This window comes from Lithobates pipiens, unplaced genomic scaffold (genome assembly GCF_037356315.1).
Source record: "Lithobates pipiens isolate NorthernLeopardFrog02 unplaced genomic scaffold, aLitPip1_a1.2 Scaffold_27, whole genome shotgun sequence".
NCBI classification, from domain to species: Eukaryota; Metazoa; Chordata; class Amphibia; order Anura; family Ranidae; genus Lithobates; species Lithobates pipiens.
The window spans coordinates 133,894,761-133,922,696 of NW_027507788.1; the positions used below are offsets into that span (position 1 = coordinate 133,894,761).

The 27,936-nt window shown below is 43.3% G+C and overlaps 1 protein-coding gene across 1 annotated transcript in view; it reads left to right on the plus strand.

Annotated features, from left to right (window-relative positions):
- The window catches only part of LOC143934136 (serine/threonine-protein phosphatase 6 regulatory subunit 1-like), a gene marked incomplete in the record, with an annotated part of 277,801 nt that extends 252,346 nt beyond the window's left edge, over positions 1-25,455 (plus strand). Inside the window, 2 exon segments of the mRNA XM_077457496.1 lie at positions 14,786-14,905; positions 24,632-25,455. Coding sequence (XP_077313622.1) covers positions 14,786-14,905; positions 24,632-24,635 — 124 coding nt within the window.
- Between the last annotated feature and the right edge of the window lie 2,481 nt (positions 25,456-27,936).

Consider the following 27,936-nt stretch of genomic DNA (forward strand, 5'->3'; position numbering starts at 1 on the left):
GTTCACAGGCCCGCATGCGCTGACCCAGAGGGCTCCTAGTTGAAGGACAGAGAGGGAGTGAGGGGAAAAAACCCACACACACATCCATGTTCCCTGTGTTTTTATTTACTACTTTTTTTTTGTGAATGTGTAGGGGTGCCATGTACCCCCCCCCATACTCATTCACATGGGGAGTAGCCAGTATCTGGGGGCTTCCAGATTCCAGTAAGTCTCCCTGCACCCCCACAATGACCTGGCCAGAGTTGTGGGGAAGAAGCCCTTGTCCTCAGCAACATGAGGCAAAGTACCATCCATGTTGAGGGCATGTGGCCTTGTATTTTCATTTCTCCACGCCCTTCACCTCTACACCAAGTCCCACTCCTCCAAATTTGGCTACCTGTCCAACTGCAAGGTCTGAAACTCTAATCTGCCAGACAAGCCTTTTTCAGAATAAAGTTGCACACCCACTTTTTAGAATGGGTAGGTGCATTTGGTGCCGTTTACTGGCTTTTGGACCGCTTGCATCTCAGATGCCCAGATGATGGTGGTGTTATCCCAAAGACACAAACTGGAGTCTTCCTTACATGGTTTTTCCCCTGCAACCTTCCTCTGTCTCCTCATAAATTGGCAGATTGGCCATATTTCCAGCTCAACAGATTTTCATGTGGAGCCCCCTATACTGCCAGTTTGGGGCACTGTCCAAGGCTTTTGTCTGAACCTCAAATATTCATCAAGGTATCATCTTCAGTTATAGCCCGCTGTGCTCTTGTGGCATCCCCATTGTGGGATAATTAAACAACCTGCTGAGAGAGCTGTCAGCGTGGGCAGTTTCAGACCAATGGGACTTTGATGTCCCGCTGAAACCGTGATTTGAATGGATGCTGAACCTTCAAAAATCAACAGTTGTACAGATTAATTGTTTGGAATAACTGGACTAGCAGTGTTAATTTTGTCAACGAAAACATGGTCTTCAACATTTTCATCAGCGACCTTACAGTGATGAAAACTAAAAGTACACCGCATTTTCATTCACTGACAAAAATCAATTTCATTTTAATTAAAAGCAAACGAAAATATGTGAGGGAGGGACGTTTACCCTTGTGAACTTCCGGTTTCCACAGAGCTCTGCCTGTGTAGAGCCAGCCCATCAATGCTTCTGCTTCAATGAGTGCGAGCGATTCCAGAGCAACACTGTGTATTACAGGCCTCCTGACGAGAATCGCAACTCGCAACTGTCCAGAGCAGAGCATTGTGAGTGTATACATTGCAGGCCTCCCCTCAGACCACTGTCCAGCATCCAGAGCACTGTGCAGCATTACAGGCCTCCTCGCACCACTGTCCAGAACAGTGTGTGCAATACAGGCCTCCTTAGACTGTCCAGAGCACTCACTGCACATTACAGGCCTTCCAAGTTCCCCCTAATTCAACCCTACCCTTTATCTTAGTTTTGGATAGAATGCTGAAGGATTAGAACACCTGTCAACCTTTTTTTTTTTTTTTTTTTTTTTAATTGCTGTTTGTGCCCCCGTTTAGGAGATTTGCCCTCTCTATTTGTCCTGTTTACAATTATCGTTGAAAGTTAAAGTAAAGAAAATCCCACATTTTGGGTTGTCTCCAGACAAGTAATTTCTATTAAAATAAATACCATGTTCTACTTACCTGCTCTGTGCAGGGATGTTACACAGAACAGCTCAGATCCTTCTCTTCCCAGGTCCCTGGCTGGAGCCCCTGGCCCCTCCCTCCTGTCGATTACCCCCACAGCCTGCAGCTTGCTAATGGGGCACCCGAGCCTGCGGTTTGGCCCCACCCCCTCTCTCTCCTGATTGACTAACTGACTAGAATGCATTAAGATATATGACAAAAACAAAACTTCTGACTTTAACCACTTGCTTACTGGGCACTTAAACCCCCCTCAGTCCCAGACCAATTTTCAGCTTTCAGCGCTGATGCACTTTGAATGACAATTGCGCGGGCATACAACACTGTACCCAAATGAAATTTTTATCATTTTTTTCCCACAAATAGAGCTTTCTTTTGGTGGTATTTAGTTACAGCTCGGAGTTTTATTTTTTGCTAAACAAACAAAAAAAGATGCAAAAAAAAAAAAAAAAAAAATCATGTTTTAATAGTTTGTTATAAAATTTTGCAAACGGGTCATTTTTCTCCTTCATTGAAGTGCGCTGATTAGGCGGCACTGATAGGCTGCATTGGTGGGCACTGATGGGCTGCATTGGTGGGCACTGATGGGCTGCACCGGTGGGCACTGATGGGCTGCGCCGGTGGGCACTGATAGGCATAGTTAAGGCGGCACTAATAGGCACAGATAAGGCGGCACCGATGGGCACAGATAAGGCGGCACTGATGGGCAAAGATGGGCACAGATAAGATGGCACGGATGGGTGGCACAGATAAGTGGCACGGATGGGTGGCACGGATGGGCACTGATAGGTACCACAGATAGATGAGACTGATGGGCACTGATAGGTGGCTCTGATAGGTGGCTCTGATAGGTGGCACTGCTGGGCACTGATGGGCGGCACTGCTGGGCACAGATGGGCGGCACTGCTGGGCACAGATGGGCGGCACTGGGGTGCAGCACCTTTGAGGCAGATTGGGTGGCACTGTGGGTGGCACTGTGGGGTGGCACTGTGGGTGGCACTGTGGGCACTGAGGGGGGGCACTGACGGGGGGCACTTACTTTTGCTTTTATTTTATTTCAGGATGGCACTGCGGGAGGCAGGTGGGCACAGGCAGGTGGCAGGTGGTCCCTTTTTTCATGGCCGTGATCGGGACCGATGTCCCGATCACGGCCGCCGGCGATCGGCTTTTTTTTTCTCTCCTCGCGCTGTCAGCGCGAGGAGGAATAATAGCCGATTACCGGCTCCGTTCTATCACATGATCAGCTGTCATTGGCTGACAGCTGATCACGTGATAAGGGGTCGGGATCGACCCCTTACACGGATCGGTGATCAGGCGAGTCTCACGGACTCGCCGATCACAGAGCGCGCCGCGCGCGCCCCTCAGGGGGCGCGCAGGCCGCTCGTAACCAGGACTACGTCAATAGACGTAGTCCCGGAAATGTAGGTCCGCGCTAATGCCGTCATTTGGCAATAGCGCGGATCTGTAGTGGTTAAAGCGGGAGTCCGCCGGGACTCCGCGTTTTTTTTTTTTTTTTAAAAGCCAGCAGCTACAAATACTGCAGCTGCTGACTTTTAAAATAGTGACACTTACCTGTCCAGCGCGCCCGCGATGTCGGCACCCGAAGCCGATCTCTAGATCGTCTGTCGGGTGCTGCCGCCGCCATCTTGGGTATGGGAATCAGGAAATGGAGCCTTTCGGCTTAATTTCCCGGTTCCCTACTGCGCATTCGCGAATCGCGCTGCGCAATAAGGACGGTCCCCGCTGCCTCTGGGATCTGTGTGTTTCCCAGCAGGCAGCGGGGCACTTGCGGAAAGGGGCGGGAACTTGCGGAAAGGGGCGTAATCTACGCCCCTTTCCGCAGAGAGCTATCCCGGAAGTGGGTGCAGAATACCTGTACTGTACAGGTATCTGCACCCCCCCTCCCCCCTGAAAGGTGCCAATTGTGGCGCCGGAGGGGGGCAGGGTTCCGATGAGCGGAGGTCCACTTTAGGGTGGACCTCTGCTTTAAAATTACTTTAAGTGCTTTAAAATACAAAATTGACTGACACTGACATGACATGGAAGATGCCATAGTAAAATAGTTTGTGCACGCCAGATTATCAGTCAGACTGATCTGCTGCTCTATGTTGCCTGTTTGCCTGGGTCTTCGGCGGCATGTTGAAAGAAACTAAAAAGACTGGCTGTTGGTTTTTTTTTTTTTCCCACTTCCTGTGATCTTTCAATATTCTCCTCTTACACATCATCTTCAGAGTCGGACAGATCCTTATCTTGTGTGTTGGGCAATGTGGAGCTTCTTACGGCATGGGCATACGTCTCTGCCTTCTTAACCACTTTCAGACCGGACCATTTTGCTGGTAAATGACCAGAGGTCTTTTTACACTTTGGCACTGCGCTGCTTTAACTGGTAATTGCGCGGTCATGCAATGTTGTACCCAAACAAAATTTGCGTCCTTTTCTTCCCACAAATAGAGCTTTCTTTTGATGCTATTTGATTGCCTCTGCGATTTTTATTTTTTGCGATATAAACGTAAAAAGACCGCAAATTTTGAAAAAAAATGATATTTTCTACTTTTTGTTATTAGAAAAATCCAATAAACTCAATTTTAGTCATACATTTAGGCCAAAATGTATTCAGCCACATGTCTTTGGTAAAAAAAAAGTCAATAATTGTATATTTATTGGTTTGCGCAAAAGTTGTCACATCTACAAACTAAGGTACGTTTTCTGGAATTTACGCAGCTTTTAGTTTACGACTGCCTATCTCATTTCTTGAGGTGCTAAAATGGCAGGGCAGTACAAAACCCCCCCAAATGACCCCATTTTGGAAAGTAGACCCCCTAAGGAAATTGATAAGAGGCATGTTGAGCCCATTGAATATTTTATTTTTTTGCCTCAAGCGATTGAATAATGACAAAAAAAAAAATTTTTTTTTTTTTTTACACAAAGTTGTCACTAAATGATATATTGCTCACACATGCTATGGGCGTATGTGAAATGACACCCCAAAATAAATTCTGCTGCTTCTCCTGAGTATGGGGATACCACATATGTGGGACTTTTTGGGAGCCTAGCCGCGTACGGGGCCCCGAAAACCAAGCACCGCCTTCAGGCTTTCTAAGGGCGTAAATTTTTGAGTTCACTTCTCACTACCTATTACAGTTTTGAAGGCCATAAAATGCCAAGATGGCACAAAACCCCCACAAATGACCCCATTTTAGAAAGTAGACACCCCAAGCTATTTGCTGAGAGGCATGTTGAGTTCATGGAATATTTTATATTTTGCCACAAGTTGCGGGAAAATTACAAACTTTTTTTTTTTTTTTTTTTTTTCACAAAGTTGTCACTAAATGATATATTGCTCACGCATGCCATGGGCATATGTGAAATGACACCCCAAAATAAATTCTGCTGCTTCTCCTGAGTATGGGGATACCACATATGTGGGACTTTTTGGGAGCCTAGCCGCGTACGGGGCCCCGAAAACCAAGCACCGCCTTCAGGCTTTCTAAGGGCGTTACAGTTTTGAAGGCCATAAAATGCCAAGATGGCACAAACCCCCCCCAAATGACCCCATTTTGGAAAGTAGACACCCCTAAATTTAGGGGTACACTAGTGAGACTAGGTAATAAATGGCGGGTGCCCTGAAACTATAAAAAAATAACTAACCAACCAGCGTCACCTGTAACAGTTATATGGTGATCACTGGTGAAAGGGTTAACTAGGGGGCAATTAGGGGGCTTTATGCGGTAGTATATGGGGGTCCCTGGCGCTATAAAAAGCTGCAGCGAACCTAAATACCTACCTGCCTAACTAGCGTCACCTGTGACACTAATACGGCGATCAGAAAAACGATCGCTTATTAGGCTGGGTTCACACTGGAGCGATGCGGGAACGCCACGAATGCGCGGCGGGTTCCCGCATCGCATGCCTCCCGGCGGCAGTTCACACTGCCCTATGCGAACTGCTGGGAGTGTCAGTGAAATGTTACTGACACCCCCAGATCAGTTCGCATATCGCAGTGCGATCTGCAAACTCGGATCGCATGGTGTGAACACCCATGCGATCCGATTCTGCTGCGGGCCAAAAAAAGGGTCCCGTGCGAATTTGCGGCGGGTGCGGCGGGTGCGGCGAATGGCTGAACTCGAATCGCACAGAGATCGGATGTGATTTGCACTGCAGTGCGGTGCGAATCACATTCGTTCTCATAAACCGCTGCAATGTGAACCCAGCCTTAGTGACACTGGCGACGGGGGGTGATCACGGGGTTAAACCTTTATTGGGGGGGTTAGGGGGGTACATTAGAACTAAAGGGGGCTAACTCTAACTGCCCTAACAGTTATTACAGTCACAAATGACACCAATGCAAAAAAAAAAAAAAAAAAAATGACATTGGTGTCACTGTGACTGGGGGGCAGGGGTAATTGGGGGGGTGATCGGGGGGTAAAGGGGGGGTGTGAGTGTGCCTGGCATGTTCTACTGTGTGTGTGAGTGTTGGTGCAACTTACTGATCCGCTCTCCTCCGTGTCGGAACGAAAAATACCGACACGGAGGAGAGAATACATCACTTCCTCTCCTGTGTTTACATTACAGGAGAGGAAGTGATGTCACCGGGGATTTCTATTCGTCGGGAGCGATCGCGAGGGGGTGGCCATGAATGAATGGCCGTCCCCTCGTCCGGGATCGCTCCCGTACGAATACCGACCGCCGCAGGCACCGGGCGGGGGCCCGATCGGGCCCCCGACCCGCGGGAGGCAAGGGACGTACATGTATGTCCTTATGCCTGCCCGTGCCATTGTACCGACGTACATCGGCGTGCGGCGGTCGGCAACTGGTTAAGCAGTTCCTGAATATTGTCATCGGCCACATCAACAAGGGTTTTCACAGACAGCAGAGTTGACAAAACAAGCAACTGCTGCAAGTGGTGAGAACATTTCTTCAGTTACTTGGATCTAAGAATGTATAAAGCAAAACACTGGTTCGCAATTCCCTATCTTTCGCTTTGCAATTGTGGCAAGGTCTTGGTAGCTAGTGTTCAGTTTAAAGTCCTCAAGGTGGCGTGAGTTTATCAAAGAGGACCATTCACTAGGGAGCAAGCTGTCCCTCTGTCCCTATGTTTGCGATTTGGAAGGCCAACTCAGAGGAGTCTTGCTACTTGACCAGCATGTGGGGCAGACCTTTAAAAAAGTAAGGCCACATTGCGCCAATATCCTCAGTGTTGCAATGGAACACTTGAAGATGTTCACTATTGATCTTGCTTTATCAAAGATTCTCTTAACACTTGCCTCCTCCTTATGGGATTCGTTTTAAATGAGATACAAATAAAATGGAAAAATAACAGATACACCAGTAAAGCAGACAGCCCCAACATCAATCATCTCATATTTATGTGATTGTCATTTAAAAGAATAAAAAAAAGGCTCACCGCAGATCATCAATTTTGAACGTAGCCTCAGAGTCATTTTCTGTCATGGTGGAGTTTTCCTCACTAGAGCTGGGTGGTTTTTCTGCTGCTGCTGTTTGCTTAAATGCTGCCACCAGATTACTCCTATTGTCTGTCATCACTGTTGGGATTGATGTTCCTCTTTGGTATGTCCCACTCTTGCAAGCATTTGTCCACAGTGATTTAATTGACTGTGCAGTGTGTGGGTGGGCTACTTGTTCTGGGCCAACAATATACTGTATATGTGTTCAGGTTTATTTTGCTCAGTCAACAGAAAAGTAGCATACATATATAGCAAGGAATGAAGCGGTAACTCAAAAAACAATATTTTTGTAATGAAATTTGGTTTTAGGGCCAGCTCACACCATAGAAACGCAGTCCGGATGTTTTCCAGATGCTTTTCTGTATGCACGTTTGTGGCACATTTCTGATGTGTTCCAGTGCGATTTTGATGTGTTTTTGGTGGGTTTGACAAACCGTCTAGTGCATCCCCCCCCCCCCCCCTTTTTTTTTTTTCTTCCAGTGCATTTTTGGTCCGTTTTACAGTGTTCAGTACAGTAAAATGCAGCATGTTTTATTTTATTTTTCTGGAACTGCAAGCACTGGTATGAACTATGCCATTGAAAACCATATAACTTAACCACTTAAGCCCCGGACCAATTGTCAGCCTAAGGACCAGAGGTCTTTTTACAATTTCGCACTGCTTTAACTGGTAATTGCGCGGTCATGCAATGTTGTACCCAAACTAAATTTGCGTCCTTTTCTTCCCACAAATAGAGCTTTCTTTTGATGGTATTTGATTGCCTCTGCGATTTTTATTTTTTATGATATAAATGGAAAAAGACAGAAAATTTTGAAAAAAAAAAAAAGATATTTTCTACTTTTTGTTATTAGAAAAATCGAATAAACTCAATTTTAGTCATACATTTAGGCCAAAATTTATTCTGCCACATGTCTTTAGTAAAAAAAAAGTCAATAAGCATATATTTATCGGTTTGCGCAAAAGTTATAGCGTCTATTAAAGTACATTTTCTGGAATTTACACAGCTTTTAATTTATGACTGCCTATCTCATTTCTTGAGGTGCTAAAATGGCAGGGCAGTACAAATGACCCCATTTTGGAAAGTAGACACCCCAAGGAAATTGCTGAGAGGCATGTTGAGCCCATTGAATATTTTTTATTTTTTGTCCCAAGTGATTGAATAATGACAACAAAAAAAAAGTTTACAAAAAGTTGTCACTAAATGATATATTGCTCACACATGCCATAGTTATATGTGGAATTGCACCCAAAATATATTCTGCTGCTTCTCCTGAGTATGGGGATACCACATGTGGGGGACTTTTTGGGAGTCTAGCCACGTACGGCACCCCGAAAACCATAAAATGCCAAAATAACACAACCCCCCCCCCCCCAAATGACCCCATTTTGGAAAGTAGACACCCCAAGCTATTTACTGAGAGGCATGTTGAGTCCATGGAATAGTTTATATTTTGCGGGGAATATTACAAACTTTTATTTTTATTTTTTTTGCACAAAGTTGTCACTAAATGATATATTGCTCACACATGCTATGGGCATATGTAAAATTTTATATCCCAAAATACATGCTGCTTCTCCTGGGTACAGGGATACCACATGTGGGGGACTTTTTGGGAGCCTAGCCGTGTACCGGACCCCGAAAACCAAGCACCGCCTTCAGGATTTAAATATAAAACGCTACCAAAAAAAACTGTTAGCGATCGCAGGGATCAGGCCTGACTCTGCGAACGCAGCAATTATGTATTTAGTGTTTTGTAAGTGACAGTCATCAATCGATACTGCACTTGGGTGGGCTGGGCAGAGGGGCAAAACGCAGGTGCTAGCAGGTATCTGGGCTGATCCTGCGAACAATGCGTTTTTCTGGAACCCTAAACTGCTGGGGACGCTAGTATAAATCTGATCAGATATTGATCTGTTCAGATACTATACCACTACGGGAGGTGTATGCTTTGCGCTTGGGTGTTAGCGGTACTGGCACTAACCTAGTGCTGCCTGAGGTGACGCAGACCCTATCTGACCCTAAAACCTAATTGATATCACCCGCCGGGTGATCAGGGGGTTAAACCTTTATTGGGTAATAAATGGTGGGTGCCCTGATGCTATAAAAGGCAAACTAACTAACCAACATCACCCGTAACGCTTATACGGTGATCACTGGTGAAAGGGTTAACTAGGGGCAATCAGAGGGTTAAAACCTTTATTATTAGGTAGTATATGGGGGTCCCTGACGCTATATAAAAACCTGACGGGGAACCTAAATAACTAAGTAACTAACTGGCTAACCAGCGTCACTAGTGACACTTGTACGGTGATCGCTGGTGAAAGGGTTAACTCTAGGGGCAATCAGGGGGTTAAAACCTTTATTAGGTAGTATATGGGGGTACCTAACACTATAAAAACCTGGCGGTGAACCTAAAAAATAACTAGCTACCTACCGGCACCAGTGACACTAATGCAGCGATCAGAAAAACGATTGCTTAGTGACACTGGCAAAAAGGGGTGAAAGGGTTACCTGGGGGAAATCGGGGGTGTAAACCTTTATTAGGTAGTATAGGGGGGTCCCTGATGATATATAAAAACCTGACGGGGAACCTAAATAACTGGCTAACCAGCATCACCAGTGACACTTATACGGTGATCGCTGGTGAAAGGGTTAACTCTAGCGGCAATCAGGGGGTTAAAACCTTTATTGGGTAGTATATGGGGGTTCCTAACGCTATAATAACCTGGCGGTGAACCTAAAAAATAACTAGCTACCTAGCGGCACCAGTGACACTAATGCAGCGATCGGAAAAGCGATTGTTTAGTGACACTGGCAAAAGGGGGTGAAAGGGTTATCTAGGGGGGCAATCAAGGGGTTAAACCTGTATTAGGGGGGGTAGGGGGCTACCCTGGACCTAACACTAACTGCCCTGACACTTTTTACAGTCACAACTGACACGAAATGCAGTGATCAGTACATAAATGATCACTGCAATCAGCGACACTGTGACTGGGAGGGGAGGGGGGGGGTGACTAGGGGTGAAAGTGTGCCTATGTTTACCTACGTGTCAGTGTAGTGTTGGTGCACTTACTATGATGTCTTCTCTCCTCACCGTCCGGTCAAAAAGAGCGCCTCGAGGAGAGTTACATCACTTCCTCCTGCCTGTGTTTACACTACACAGGCAGGGGAAGTTTCTCATTCGCCAGGAGCAATCGCGAGGGGATGGCCAGAAACCAACGGCCATCCCCTCATCCCGGATCGCTCCTGAAGCGAAACGGACCGCCGCAGCCAGCGGGAGGGGGTCCGATCGGACCCCCCCACCCACTGGAAGGCAGGCATGTACGGGTACGTGATTGTGCCTGTCCGTGCCATTGTGCCAACGTATTTTTACATGCGGCGGTCCTTAAGACCCCTTTCACACAAGGGCGTTTTGCAGGTTCTATAGCGTTAGAAATAGCGCCTGCAATCCGCCCTAAAGAAGCTGCACCATTGTATGTAGTGTGAAAGCCCGAGGGCTTTCACACTACAGCGGTGCGCTGGCAGGACGTCAGAAAAAAGTCCTGCCAGCAGCTTCTTTGGAGCGGTGAAGGAGCGGTGTGTTTACCGCTCCTCCACCGTTGCTCCCCATTGATATCAATGGGGCAGCGCTGTGATGCCGCCATCGCGCCCGCTAGCGGGGGTAAAAGCGCCCCGCTAGCGCCCGAAATGTGCCTCAAATCCGGCGGTAAAACGCTGCTAAAAATAGCAGCGTTTTACCGCCGACGCAATGGGCGGTGTGGTGTGAAAGGGGTCTAAGTGGTTAAAATCCATGCGTTTTTGATATAGAACAAAATGCACTGGACTGCATGTGGTGTGAACTGGCCCTTACAGAGTTAAAGTGGAAGTAAACCCATCGATTTAAACAGTTAAAAAAAAAAAAAAAGTGCCGGGAATGCTAACTGCACATTGGCTGTGCTCTCAGCCAAATTATCAAACCATCCAATGGCTGGTGTCAGAACGAATAACATGTGCAGCACCATAGCAGTTGAAGATTAAACAGAGACAAAGATGGCAGCTTCCTTGGCTGAAAACGATAAGGGAGTTTACTTCCACTTTAAGACGTTTAGAGACTGGCTTAAGCTGTGTCTGTAGTTTGTTCAAAACCTTACCATAAATAACTTATTAGTTTTTTTTCTTCAGGAGTGCATGAGTTTTTTTAAATTCTAGAGTAATTCTTAATCACTTCAATGCCAGGCACTTTCACCCCTTCTCATCAAAGACAGTTTTCAGCTTTCAGGGCTGTCGCACTTTGACAATTGCGCGGTCATGCTACACTGTACCCAAACAAAATTCTTATTTTGTTCCCACAAATGGAGCTTTCCTTTGGTGGTGTTTGATCACTTCTGCGGTTTTTATTTTTTGCCAAACAAACTAAAAAAGACCGAAATTGAAAAAAAAACGATTTCTTAGTTTCAGTTATTAAACCTTGTTTTCTCCTTCACTGACTTGCACTGGTGAGGTGGCACTGATATGCAGCACCGATGGGCACCAGTAGGCGGCACTGATATGCAGCACTGATGAGCTATATGTGGCACTGATGGGCATCACTGATGAGGAACTACTGACAGGTTTTACCACTGGGCACTGACTGGTACTGATGGGCACTAAATGACACTGATCTGGACACTCATGTTTTTTATGGGGCACTGACTGGCAGTTGTGGTAGCACATCTGATGGGGCTGTGTAAATTATCAGATTATTAGCACAGAACCCCCCCCCCCCCCCCCCCGGCAGGGAGAGCTGCTCTCCCTGTCAGCGCGAACAGCTGATCACGTGGTAAGAAGCCTCAGATCGCCCTCGCATGTTATCCTGCTGGACGTCATATGACGCCCAGTCAGTAAGCCTGAACCACTTCATAGCAGTCATTCTGCTATAGGGCATGAAGTGGTTAAATAATGTATTACAATATAACTAAACTTGTTAGATTTTAGTTGACCAAAATGTACTGGAGATTTTACTTGTCTAAATATGACTAAAACAATTGCAGATGACTAAAGTGCAGCTAAAAATTAGAATGCCATTTTAGTCAAAAGACTATGACTAAAAGTAAATTGAAATTTGCCAAAATTAACACTGAACTACGGCTCAGGCCAAAGTGTTCCTTCCACGGGGGAAACCTAAGACTCCTTCATTCTCAAATTTAAACTTTCCAATCCAGGAGTCATCTGGCTGCCCGCTTTTACATGAAAGTCCTAAGTCTGATGGTCGCCTCTTTTGAGGCAGTACCATTTGGATCGCTTTACTCCAGACCTCTGCAATGCAATATTCTGCCATGGTTAAGACAAGTCAGTCTGGCCTTTGGACCAGTTTTGTTTATCGCTAAGAATGGTTCAGGAATCTGGTTCTGGGTTAGGTCAAGTCAACTTTGCATATGCTGGAAATGCTGGTATCGTTCCAGCACTTTTATAAGTGAGTCTGTATTTCTTTTGTTAACTATGTCTTGAGGATTTCACACTATCTGGAGTATATTTGTTGACATGGTTGAGCAAGGAAGATAAGAGCATAAAGGAAATCAATAAATGATGGAAGAAGGGATGTAATATACAGAGCTGTTAGGCCTTTATAAAGTACAAAGGTATCTCGGGTTACGGCTAGTTTTCTATTTGTATAGGCAATCGCATCTAATGGAGAGGATTGCACAAGTGGAAGTGAAGAAGCATTGTTCGCAAGAAAACTGATTTTTCACTATTGAATTTTTTGTTTGTTCTCACTTGTACTTTACATTGCCACTTGGATTTTTTTTGTCACGTTTTATAAGTGGATACAGATCCTTTGTAGCAAGGGATGAAATGCATATTAAACCATTGCAGTGTGTGTAAAATATACAATATATCCTGTAGTAAGTCCCACTGCATGCACCTACTGCATGATATATAGAGTATCTCTCAAAAGTGGATACACCCCTCACATTTTTGTAATTATTTTATTCTATCTTTTCATGTGACAACACTGAAGAGATTGCACTTTGCTACAACGTAAAGTAGTGAGTGTACAGCTTGTATAACAGTGTATTTTCTGTGCCCTCAAAATAAGTCATCTAAACAGCTGTCAACAAAAGTGAGTACACCCCTGAGTGAAAATGTCCAAATTGAGCCCAAAGTGTCAATATTTTTTGTGTCCACCCTCATTTTCCAGCACTGGCTTAACCCTCGTGGGCATGGAGTTCACCAGAGCTTTACAGGTTGCCACTGAAGTCCTCTTCCACTCCTCTATGATGACTTCACGGAGCTGGTGGATGTTGGAGACCTTGCGCTCCTCCACCTTCTGTTTGAGGATGCCCCACAGATGCTCAATAAGGTTTAGGTCTGGAGACATACTTGGCCAGTCCATCACCTTTACCCTCAGCTTCTTTAGCAAGGCAGTGGTCATCGTGGATGTGTGTTTGGGATCATTATGTTGGAATACTGCCCTGGGGCCCAGTCTCCGAGGGGAGGGGATCATGCTCTGCTTCAGTATGTCGCAGTATATGTTGGCATTCCTGTTTCCCCTCAATGAACTATAGCTCCCCAGTGCCGACAGCACTCATGCAGCCCCAGACCATGACACTCCCACCACCATGCTTGACTGTAGGCAAGACACACTTGTCTTTGTACTCCTCACCTGGTTGCCACCACACATGCTTGACACATCTGAATAAATGTTTACTTGCGCTCATCAGACCACAGGACATGGTTCCAATAATCCATGTCCTTGGTCTGCTTGTCTTCAACAAACTGTGTGTGGTTTCTTGTGTACCATCTTTAGAAGAGGCTTCCTTCTGGGATGACAGCCACGCAGACCAATTTGATGCAGTGTGCGGTGTATGGTCTGAGCACTGACAGGCTGACTCTCGACCCCTTCAACCTCTGCAGCAATCCTGGCAGCATTCATATGTCTATTTCCCAAAGACAACCTCTATATATGACGCTGAGCCATGTGCACTCAACTTCTTTGGTCGACCATGGCAAGGCCTGTTCTGGATGGTACCTGTCCTGTTAAACTGCTATATGGTCTTGACCACCATGCTGCAGATCAGTTTTAGGTTCATGGCAATCTTCTTATAGTCTAGTCCATCTTTATGTAGAGCAACAATTCTTTCTTTTAGATCCTCAGAGTTTTGCCATGAGGTGCAATGTTGAACTTCCAGTGATCGGTATGGGAGAGTGAGGGCAATAACACCAAATTTAACACACCTGCTCACCATTCACATTTGAGACCTTGTAACACAAGTTACATGACAATTTGGACTTTTTTCAGTTAGGAGTATACTCACACTTGTTGCCAGCGGTTTAGACATTATTGGCTGTGTGTTGAGTTATTTTAAGGAGACAGCAAATTTGCAGCTGTACACTCATTACTTTATATTGTAGCAAAGTGTAATTTTTTCAGTGTTGTCACATGAAAGGTTATAATAAAATATTTACAAAAATGTGAGGGGTGTACTCACTTTTGTGAGATAGTGTGTGTGTAATAAATATATATTTACATTTAGCATGCTTTTGGTCACATTTATAATTTTAAGTAGTCTACTAGGGGTGCACTATCAATTTTGTTATGAAAAATCGATTCCTATCACTGAAATCAATGCATGAAGCCTCCATCACTGACGTCAAGGCATTTGTTTTAATTTCCTATGAAAAAAATCCTGCATAGTTGACTGACTGTTCTCTTGTTGCATAGGGTGGAAGAAACGGCCCCATCTACCTCGAAGATGGATCATTTAGAAGAATCTACACAGAGCGTGAAATTAGAAAATGACAGTTTAGATACAAATTCTAATGAAAAACAGCCAGAAATTCGGTAAGGAGGCAGTAATTTACATAGCGCTAATATTATTCTTGTAAAAATTTTCAGTGTTGCGCTTACTCACAAACCTTGCCCACCACAGGAAGGGGCCTAATCTTCTCCAAATATCAGTGAATACCTCTCCTGTGATTCAAAAAGGAAAGTAGAATGCACACACTGCTCTAGGGCTCTAGGGCTTAACCATCTCAATACCATCATGTTAACCCCCCCCCCCCTCCCAGGCCATGTTTCAGATTTAGTCCTGTGATAGTTTGACAATTATGAAGTCATATAACTGTGTATCCAAATAAATTATATATATATATATATATATATATATATATGTGTGTGTGTGTTTTCAGACAGATGGAGCTTTCTTTTGACTGTTTTATTTTTTTTACGACGGAAAAAGTCCTAACATTTTGATTAGAAAAAAATTCCCTTACTGTACTTTCTTTTATAAAATCTCAAATGAGCTGTCTTCATAAATGTAGAGATTATCAAAACTGGAGTAGAGCGAATCTGGACCAACTGTACATGGTTAGACTTGGACTTGATAAGGTGAATGTAGAAACAAACGCCTTTTTTTTACTTCATGTTGCACTTGTATTTATGGTGTAACATGGTTACAAGCCATTGGAAGATTTCCCATCTATTCTTCTGGTAACAACTTGAAATGTGTGATTTTCTTTCACTTTCATGCTCTGTAACAGTTATCAGGACAAATAACAGTCAGTATTACAGTCAGTAACAAAAAGCTAGTTTTTTTTTTTATTCCCCTCCACTCTATTCAAAACTAGAAAAAAATTGGCATTAGTTTGTCATTAGAAAGATCTAAACCCTAACTGGCGATATGTGCATGATGGATTTTCTGATTTATGACGGTAGACTGCACAGTTGGCATCAGCACGGCAGTTTGTTTCTGTCTCAATTGTGCTCCTGCATTGTTACCCTGTTATGTGGTTCCCAGAGAGCGACTACAGAGTTTTGTCTCCCCTTAACAAAGTGCCTTTATGGCAGTATCATGTAGTATTTGATTGATTGAAAGCTGCAAATTAAAAAAAGACAGAAAAACTATTTTACAACATTTAAAGCCCATCTCCAGGTTGGCTGCAAAAGTAAATAGTGATTGCAATCTCTGGCCTGCAGTATATGTGGCCCCTTGACGTCCTAATGTAAAATGTCCTGCATTTTACAAAATATCAGCAAGGAGCAGCTACACAACAAGAGAGGAATATCTTTGATACCTAGCCCCCACCTCAGGATCAATACCCTGATCAGGATCATCATCTTAGGCCCATAGTACCATCAACAGCATCCACAAACCATGTGCTACTTCAAATACTCAACTGAAGTTCTGCACAGACTAAGGAACATCAACACCACATTGCCATCTTCCATACAAAAAATACTTCAAAGAGAACAACTATTAAAAACCGGACGACAACCAGCTCCCAACCACAGGAAGACATCTACTCGACCACTACAATTAGATTGCGCCTTGATTAACGCCAGGTCTGCAGTCAAACATAGACTGGAAGTACACGACTTCATCATCGAGAACAATGTAGACTGCCTCTTCATCACCGAAAGCTGGTTAACCTCTGACTGCAACACCATCCTCACCGAATTGGTGCCGGAAAACTACAGGATCCTAACCGAACACCGGATAGGGAAAAAAGGAGGAGGCCTAGCAGTGATCTTTAAAGGTCACCTGGATCTCACTAAACCATCATCTCAGAACCCAGTTCCTTTTATGGAAACCCTGATGCTACATCTTCAACCAACACCCCATGACACCACTCATATTCTACTGTGCTACAGACCACCGGGACCAAAGTCCAATCTTCTTTCACCCCTCACGGAATCCTTTGCAATGCACACCCTAAAATTCAAAAATTTCATGGCACTCGGAGATTTCAACCTTTGGGCAAACGAGCCTAAAGACCCCATCGCGACTGCCTGCATCAATCAACTAGAAGAACTGGGTCTACAGCAACTGATAATCCCACGCATGGGTCAGGACACACCCTGGACCTCATTTTCAAACAGAACATCGACGTCAACATACTCGACAACATAACTCTGCCATGGACGGATCACCACGCCATCAAATTCAAAATCACTACCAACATCACCAACGCAAAACGGAAACCTGTAACAACGCACCTGGACCAGATCGCATAAAAAACTGTACTCCGAAGCCTTCAAAACCACTCTGTCCAAAAAGATATCTACAATAACCTTAAACCACTCTACGGAGGAAACACTCAACTCCCTGAACAAGGCATTACTGCAATCAGCAGACTCGGTAGCACCAAAACGCAGGGCACTCATCAGGAAGAAAAATGCTGGATGGTTTAATAGCTCCCTCTCCGTACTAAAGCAAGAACGCAGAAGAGCGGAAAGAACATGGAGAAGAAATCCCACCGAGGAAAACCTATTTAACTACAAAGGTCTGACAGAGAATTATCGGAAAGCAATCTTCAAAGCCAAAAAGGACCACTTCTCATATACAATCTCAACGGGCGCAAACCAACCACGGGAACTGTTTAAACTGGTTAATCAATCAATGAATCCGGTGTGCCTAGAACCCCCAGAAAGCGAATCCCAGGATTACTGTGACAAACTGTCGGATTTTTTCATCGATAAAGTCAAAACCATCAGGGAAACAATTTGTCAGAAGAAAACATCCAACCTCAGCCAGCAAATACATAAAGAGGATGTCTGCACCAACATACCGCAACCGCCAAAATTTTCACTATCCCCAATTACCGTAGACACCGCAAAAAACATCATTAATAAACTGCGTGACAGTACCTCACCTATTGACATCATCCCCACAAAACTACTGAAAGAATGCTCCGACATCGTGGCTCCAACCATAACCCACCTCATAAACCGATCATTCCACGAAGGGATTGTTCCCAGCATCCTCAAACAAGGCATCGTCAAACCTCTACTCAAGAAACCAAACCTGGACCCTCAGGATCCAAACAACCGTAGGCCGATTACAAGCCTCAACACCATTTCTAAGATCATAGAGAAAGCTGTAGTACATCAGCTACAACTTCACCTGGATACTCGCAAACTCCTGGACCCGCTGCAATCAGGCTTCCGCCCGGGTCATGGAACAGAAACAGCTCTCCTCAAGATTTGGGATGACGCCCTCGAAGCAGCAGATGACGGAGAGCCGTGTCTCCTCGTACTGCTAGACCTAAGTGCAGCGTTTGATACAGTAGATCACAATACTCTACTCGTCCGCCTCACAGAAGTAGCCGGAGTCCAAGACATAGATCTCCAATGGTTCGCGTCCTTCCTAGGAAATCGGTCACAGACAGTGAAACTAGGAAACTTCCTCTCCGAAACTCGGGCAGTCACCTGCGGAGTCCCTCAAGGCTCTCCGTTGTCACCCGTTCTCTTCAACATTTACATTCGCCCACTCCTTCAAATCATCAGATGCTCAGATCTCTGCTTCCACTCTTACGCTGACGACACGCAACTTTATTTCCGGATCAATGGAAAAAAAGATCACCAACAACAACTTGAAAACTGCCTCAAATCAATAGAGGACTGGATGACCACCAACTCCCTCCAGCTGAACCAATCAAAGACAGAGCTTCTTATCTTACACCCAAATCATAAGCCCGCAACCAAAACCTCCTGGTCTCCACCAACCGTCTTTGGGCAGACTATCTCCCCAAAGACCAAAGCGAAGAGTCTCGGGGTTATTTTAGACGCACAAATGTCAATGGATGCGCAAATAGGATCTGTAGTCAGTCGATCTCACCATCTGCTGCGCATGCTTCGCAGACTCATCCCTTTTATCCCAAAGAATGACAAAGCAGTGGTAGTTGGAACAATCATTAATTCACGACTGGACTACGCAAACTCGCTTTACATAGGATTACCACAATATCAACTTGCGCGATTACAACTGATCCAAAACACGGCGGTAAGGCTGATAACAGGAAAAAAACCCTGGGAATCCATTTCTCCTTCACTGAGGAGCTTACATTGGCTAACCGTAAAAAATCGGATCACGTTCAAGACCCTTTGCCTCACCCACAAATGCGTGCATAGAGAAGCTCCGCAATACCTAATGGAGAAAATAAATCATTACACACCAAACCGCAGTCTTCGATCAGCCAACAAAAACCTCCTCCTCGTGCCCAAAGCCCGGTATAAATCCAAGGGTGATCGGAGATTCGCTGTCCAAGGGCCTCGGCTATGGAATGCTCTACCAATCAACATCCGCCTGGAAGAAAATCACCTGGCTTTTAGGAAAAAACTCAAGACCTTCCTCTTTTAGCAGATGACCAAAGCTCGCCACAGCGCCTAGAGGCGATTCAGTTCGCATTGTGCGCTATACAAGTATTTCATTCATTCATTCACCAGTCTTTCAATAGTAAGAAGTCTCCTGGCGTTGACCTAAGGTAGGACCCTTGACTAAGGCCCCTTTTACACTGGGGCGGGAGCAGTGTCAGTGTTATTTTTTATAGCGTCACTTTACCATCGTTTTAGCTGCGGTATTCGGCCACTAGCGTGGCAGTTTTACCTCCTGCTAGCAGCCGAGAAAGGGTTAAAATCACCGCAAAGAGCTGCTATAGCCACGCTGCCCCATTGATTTCAATGGGCAGGAGTGTTGTATACACCGCTCCTTCACCGTTCCAAAGATGCTGCTAGCAGGACTTTCAGGGTGCTTTGCAGGCACTATTTTTAGCGCTGTAGAGCCTGCGAAGTGCCCTAGTGTGAAAGGGGTCTAAATAAGCAGTGTATTATGTGTATGCAGGAATTGTGAGAGGAGCTTTCACGGTTTGTGAAGCCAGCCCAAAGTTTTTTTTTTTTTTTTTTTTTTTTTTAATGACTGGGTTTATATCTACTTTTTCTTTTGTAATCCTTTCACATGTGCTTGTGTGCTGCTGGATAGTACTGCAGTTAGTGTGCATTTCTGTGCATGGCAAATTTCCTGTCTCTATGTGAGGTAATGAAGAACATATTATAAGTGTCATTTAGAATATAGCAATAAATGAACAAAGGGCAGCTCACCACTCCGCTCAGCTTCATGGAGCCTCTGTAGGTACATGGCAGTAAATTAACTAAGAGACCAGGCTGCATCAGACTACAAATGTTCGAATAGGTCTGCATACTGGTAAGAAGGTAAAGTACCCTGGTATTAGACGCAGAGTGCAATGCAGGTCCAAAGCCATGGACCATCACAGTGGAACCCAGTTACTAAAGACATATATAACCAGTGTTATATGTGCAGTGCTAAAATGAGCATGTGACAGGGTAGCACATATACAATATACGGAAAAGAAATAAAATATAACCCAAATACGGTGCAGGTGCTCAATAATAAAAGTAAAGTAAAGTGGAAGTGCTCAATGTGTATATAAACAGTCCTCAATAATGTTTACAAGCAAACAATAATAGTCCATAGAAATATCAAAGGAATAAGTGAAACAAATCGTGTCTTCGTGCAATGTGCACTCTCCCCCTTCAGATGTGCCTTACCTTAAGGGCTTTAGAAACAAGCCTCTAGTAAATGGTAACAGCTTAGATGGTCATCATCCATATATTGGCTGGTTAATGGTAAGCATAAATCCCATATTTATTCCACCTCCTGGTAAGAACGCTGATCATTAAACCCACAATTTCCACCTGGTATTTCAAAGATCACCTCATATGCATACAGGGAATAATAAAGGCGTACAATAGTGTAATTCTGTTTTGAAATAAATTTAATAGCAACTTAAACTTATCCCATTACATTATCACATTTATATTTATATATATATATATATATATATATATATATATATATATATATATATATATATATATATATATATATATAAAACACGCATTAAGATGTGTATCGGTTTCGTCACACCTCGTGACTTCCTCTGGGACATCTCCCAGAGGAAGTCACGAAGTTTGACAAAACTGGTAGGAGGAGCTTGGCTGACTGATGCATAAGGAACTAGGAAGTGATGTGGAGAAACAAGGACAGGGGAAACTCCATACACCGGGACTGCAGACCGGAATACAGGTGACAATTTCACCCTCATATCTTAATGCGTTTTTTAAATATATTAAATGTGAGTGTAATGTGATGAGTTTAAGTTGCTATTAAATTTATTTTAAACTGAATTACACTATTGTATGCCTCTTATTCCCTGTATGCATATGAGGTGATCTTTGAAATACCAGGCGGAAGTTGTGGCTTTATTGATCAGCGTTCTTACCAAGAGGTGGAATAAATATGGGATTTATGCTTACCATTAACCAGCCACTATATGGGTGATGACCATCTAAGCCAGTGATGGTGAAACTTTGTCGCCCCAGGTGTTTTGGAACTACATTTCCCATAATGCTCATGCAATCTGAAATATAGTTGAGCATCATGGGAAATGTAGTTCCAAGACATCTGGGGTGCCAACGGTTGCCATCACTGATCTAAGCTGTTACCATTTACTACGGGCTTGTTTTTAAAGCCCTTAAGGTGAGGGCACACCTGAAAGGGGGAAGAGTGCACATTGCATGAAGACACCATTTGTTTCACTTATTCCTTTGATATTTCTATGGACTATTATTGTTTGCCTGTAAACATTGAGGACTGTCTATATACACACTGAGCACTTGCACTTTATTTAACTTTTATTATTGAGCACCTGCACCATATTTGGTTTATTTTTTATTTCTTTTTAGAGTTTTTAGTATATTGTATATGTGCTACCCTGTCACGTGTTCATTTTAGCACCGCACATTGGTTATATATGTTATATATTGTCACATTTTGAGGAAGTGGGGAGTGCTGGCAGGTATTTTTAGTATAGTTGTTCGGTTTTTTTTTTTGTTTTTTTTTTTAGTTTGTCTGTTGAGGTTTTTATTTTTCACAGCTCGCGAGGTCTATATATGTATGTTACTAAAGACCCCTTTGGGGGTATGCCCACCGTGGCAGTACAGAGTTGTGAACAAGCAAGATGGGGTCATCCTGTATTATTGATCATTACTGTATATGGGCTATGTTTGGAATGTATTCACTTTATGGTGTAAACTTTTCAAACTTGGCACTAAAATTCATCCACACAAAACTCAATCTTGCGTAGATGACAGTGTTACATCATACCACTGGTCATGCACTCTAACGCCACTTCTGCGTAGAGCCCTTATAAGGTAACCAATGGCCTTGCCATCTTTGTCCTAAGCGTCTCACTATACCCATTGAAGATGTTCCATTTTTAAAGACTTAGTGGACAGAAAAGTTGAGATGCTTTTAAAGGCTCTCTTTACCCTAGCCAGCCCAGTCCCACAAACATCTCTTGCTGACAATTCAGTATCTCTAACCGCAATAAACTGGACCAGGACAGTCAACAAACCAGCATGACCCTGTTCTTCAGGTTCAGGTCATTGTAAAATAAATTACAACCACTTAATAGAATGCATTAAGGTGAAAAAATGTTTACCTTTACAACCCCTTTAAGAGCTCATGCTTGACCCCTGAAAAAAAAAAACAGTGATATTCACCACGGGAGTTCTGGACCTACTGGTTGCTTCTTTCGAGGCAGTACCTTTTTCCTATTTCCACTCAATAACTCTCCACTAGATATTTTATCAGCATGCATGCTTCTGTCCCCCAAATATAAATGTCCTTGTCATTGTGGACCACTGCTTCAACTCTTAACAGTGGGAACCCCCCCCCCCCCCCCCGTCCTCGTCCCCGTCAAGCTGGGGATGAATCTTCCGAACCTTGACTTTTCAAGGTGCATGGTCCAGGCAGAAGGCTAAACTCCCCATCCCTATCTTGGAGCTCAGAGCTTCCCCTCTAGCAATGGACCCCCTCTTCTAGTGGAATACACAATTCAGGTGCAGTCAGACAATGCCATACAGTGGCATATATCAACCATCAAATGGGGCACAAGGAGTCTGGCTACCTTCAAGGAGGCAAACCAGATCCTCTCATGGAGAGGAACTCCCTGTCCAGTGATTTCCTGCAATTCACCGCCTCAGAGTGGACAATTGGCAGGTATATTATCTAAGCCACAGCCACCTGGATCAAGGAAAATGTTCTCTTCATTCTGATGTGTTCAATCTGATATGCCAAAAATGAGGCACAGGATGTGGATTCTAGCCTCCATATACAGTAACCAGCTACTTCTCTTTGTATCAATAACCAGTGATCCTCTATCTCTGACTACAACATGGTCTTCTGTGCACATATTTTACTACGTGGACATTGTAGCCTCATCTGATGACCACTTCTAGTGTATGATCCTTTAGTCAGCTATTTGAGCTGTAGGCAGTCCCAAGTTCTTTGTTTTTTCTTGTGTGCTGCGTTGCCTTGATCATTCTCACTTTTTCAGTCTGTGTGTGTGTGTAGGGGATATACAGGACGGGACATTTGGTTACTTTAGTTAGTTTAAAAAAATACATTTGCTTTTTAAAGTGGATAAAATACTGTTCAATATCCACCTAGAATGCAATGATTGTAATCACCTTGTAAAACAACCCTTTCGGTTTAAAACGGAAATAAAAGACAAAACATGTTTGTATAGATAGCGAAACACCCACGTTTTTTATATATATATATATATATGTATAAATAAATATAATGTGTGTGATCACACTCCCTCTGTTCTCCGCTGCATAAGAGCTGGAAAGGAGAAGCAACAGCACACTGATCATCTTCTCAGTGAATACCTGTGCAGCCGGGGGACATGTCAGGACAAATCTGATCATTGGAGGAGAGCACACTCAATTCCCAGCACAGATAGAGAACTGACCTTGGTGTGCTCTCTTGCTTAGTGTGGTCAGTTGTTAAAAGGTAAGCAGAGGGACTAGCAGGAACACCAGGGATTTCACATAAAGGAAGAAATACAAAGTGAACAGGATACTTTTTCATACAAGTACATGGTTCAGCCGGCACTTTAAAGGAATATGAAGTGTTGGGGTAACAAACACTTTGACTCTTCCTCACTCTTATTTCCAGCACCTTGTGGGCATGTTAACAGGCAAAAGCAGAAGATATGTGCAGGACTAGGCATTCAGATGACACACAAATATCCAATGACCCACTATTGCTTCTGCAGCTCCTTCCACTAGCTCAGCTAGCACACAAAATCTAGTGTTGTAGCTTGTGAGGAGCATACAACGTCTTCCCATGTCATAGTGCTAGAATCTGGTGGGAAATCGAAAAGCCCTGAGCAATGTCACACGAGGTAGAGGATGACCTTACTGCAACCTTTAAAGACTGAGAGCAGGTATTTTCATGTCAGCAGTGTGGGATTGCTGAAGAGACAAGTGTCAAGATGTCCATTCATGGGACATTGGACAGTGTCTCTTTAACACTTTTACTGCAGCTGCCATAACTATTACAGCTCAGCTGTATCAGGATATAGACTAGCTCCATAAACTCTGTAATAAAAGTGATTGCTTGCTTCTATTAGCTGGAAATGCTGAACATATTGATTGGAAAAACAGTTGCACTAATATGTATGTGTGTGAAACAAAAATGTCCCTGACAACAAGAGTTAAAACTCATTTCAGAAAAAAATTAAAACTTTACTGTGAGAGACAAGCGTAGTTTATAATTTGTCTTTTTTAAAGTATGGACCAAATGATCTTTTGCAAAAGTACATAAAGGATTGCTTTAAATTGAATGTCATGAAAGTAACGCACAAGTAATATGTTACTAGTTTTAAACTATTGTTGTATTAATTTTTATTTCTGTTTCAGATAAACATTGTATTCTTCCTCTGGCATCAAAAACAGATGACTGCATATCCAAAGATCTGCTTTGAGTCTTCGTACAGATAACAGGTCAAGGCCAAGCCTTTACCTTCTTACAAAAGGAAGAGTGGGATAGTACAACGAATACTCTTTCATCCCTTGTGTACAAGAGCAGTATGGATTGTACAAGCAAAAGACAAATGGACAACCTTTGACCCCCTTTTTGTTGCCACAGGAATGTATGGCTGTCGTGTGTGTGTGTGTGTGTGTATATTTATGTGTAGATATACACACACAAGTACATATATGTGTATATTTTCCCACAGATGATATATCATCAGCAGTAAATGATTAAACTAAAAATGAATGATATTTAAATTATTTTATTTTATGCATTCAGATGTCCAAAATGTAACATGGCTTAAGCACAAGAAGACGATACCAAATGATTATGTCCCATCTCTTTTTCCAGCCCCCCAAAAATCAAGTAGATCTCTATGCAGATGTGTGCCATGCATTAGATTTGATCAGAAGGTAATCTCTTCTGCATTGTGCTTTGCACACTTGTGTTATTTCCACCTGTTGCAATGCATTTGTCAAATGCCTTTTGATAAAATGTAAACTTGACCTTTGACAGTGTCAGGACTGTTTGTAATATATCTATAGGCATCACATTCTCTTATCTTTTGTTAGCTTTTGTAAAGTAGTTACCAAAAAAGCCTAATGAAAATTCTTCAATCCCGAGCTGTTAGATTCTCAGTACCCTTAGCAGTGCCTTATTGTCATCCCATAAACATGTGACCCATTAAAATGTATTAAGATTAACATTACCCAGCCTATGTGTATATTGTGCTTCATAAACCTAAAAGATCACTATAGCATTAACCTTCTTACTACATTGCAAATTACTTTGCTGAGTAGATATTGTCTGCTTCAGGGTGTTCCATACAGTAATTAACGCATGAGTAATTGGTGTTATTACAGAATAAATATATTTTCGTTACACTTACCATTGAAAGGCTCTATAAGTGACCATCAAGGATTGAAGGCTCAGTCATTCTAAAATGGATGCATTTGCTTATGACAGATGCTGATAAATTAAGCTCTTTTTGGTCCTGGAACATCACATAGACTATTGTATTTCATTTCCAAACTTTAAAGGAAACAGGGATACAACATATTTTTTAACCTCTGCAGATGGATGAAAATCAGTTACCAAAAACTGATATTAGTTTCCATTGTGCTTTCTCTGTATCTGCAAAGACAGTTGAAGTTTTTTGATATTTTCTTCATTGCCTCTCTTTATTTTAGAGTGTGCACTTTGCATATAGAACCCACAAAATGTAATTAAAGCAGGCCCCCAGCTTCGTAATAGCATAGCATATTTAATAACTGAAAATTTAGATCTTTGACTTGGTGTACCCCAGCAGTAATAATTACAACAGAAGTATTATTCACAAATGATCACTTATAGAAATGGTGGCATCACCCCCCCCCCCCCCCCTCCTAAAGGATGGACTGCATGGTTATATCATAGTCAGTTATTCTGTCATTCCTATGAAAGGCAGCAGTACTTCTAAGGTGATTTGAGAATAACACACTGTTTCCTTGAAGCAGAGCTGGCATTAAAGGACAACTGGACTTTTGACTCGACTGACCTTTAATCTATTCCACTTGCAGTTTGCTGCCCATCTGGACACATAGCTGAAATCAAGCAGTCTTACCAGTATAAAACATCCTCTCATAGGAGGGCCAGCCATACTCTTCTGGATCACTGGAGGCCTCCATGAAGTGCGGCTTACCAATAGGAATGAATGGGGTCAGATGTGTATAGCATATTACATTCCCCAACAAGAAATAGATTTCCATTATCTTTGTTTTTAATCCCACATAGGTATTTAAAAATACTTGTAACTGCTCTTTAAGCTATCGTTCTGTTTTAGGTTTAGTATCCTTTTTCAATTAATTTCTTACATTTTCTTAAAGCATGCTTGTCATTGAAATGGTTACCTTAAGCACTTGCATTTAGTGAAGCCCTTTGGAGTAGCTGTATGTACCTTCAGCACTCTGGAAAAGCACAGCGAGTCCCATGAAAACCCTGCTTTAAACTTTGGCCAATTTTGATACTTTGTCTAGTGGTTAGGCCAGCCCATCCTTTCTGCCCATGACCTTATTGGTCCATCACTTTGATGGACTGCATAATGGGCAGAGATAGATGGGCTAGCTTGTGACACTTCAAAACTGTCAGGGCTGGCAAATTATGTGCCTAAGGGTTTGGAGGGACTTGCCTCGGGATTTATAAAGCATTGGGATCCCAGTGACCTTTTTCTGCAACATTAATAGTGTATAAAAAGTAGAAAGCAATAACTTAGACATTCACCTTTCAGATTTTCACACACATTTGTGTGAAAATCTGGGCAAACTAACAGGTTTAGATGATTAGCCACCCCTTCTTCCAACCACCATTGTAGGTACATACCTAATCTATGCTTGGTGCTATATCTGGAGCTGCTTGAACTATCATGTACTTTGTGGAGGAAGTGGGGTATAATGGTTTCTCCTTTCTTCTAGTATGCAGTGCTGGGAAAAACATGTTCAGACCAAAACACTTTCACAGGGAAGCTTGGTGTCTACTTAGGCCTCCAGTTTATTAACAGGGGAGATGCAAGGGTGGTATATAAATCCATGCCCACACAGAGGAAGTGGACTATGAAGGGAACCGGTTGCTTTGCTCAGAGTGGGCAAAGTGGCAGGTTTACCTTAATCTGCAAGGGATGGACACAATAGTATATGGTATTTTAGAGCTTTATTCTATGTGTGGGTTACATACTGAAACTCTTGCACTGAAATATCCTTATCTTTTTCTTTGTCTATGCTCTCTAGATTATATGCCAGCATATTACATGTTATGTTCGGTGGCAGTTAGTACACGTGTAATGGATGAATTGTCAGACTTCCAAGGAAGACATATCATTGGTGCCCACTTAGCTGGACCATCTGTAACCATAACAGCCAAATTGTCTAGTTTGTCAACTGGAGTCTCCATGGTTACTGCATATGCAAAGCAGGGTGAGACTTTATCAGTGAAGAATAGTGGCCAAAACACAAAATTAGGGCTGGTTCCAGCTCTTCCATGTGAAGGTCACCTCAAACTGTTTTTCTGGACACAGGATCTTCAGTGCGCAAGTCGAGTTCTGCTGTCCCCTTTGCTGCCGGAGTTATGTGTTTCTGGCCAAAATCCTTAGTGTTTGATATCCCGGTTTTGTTTTGTGGCCTAACTTTGTGTATACAGTCATAACTGGAGTCTGTTG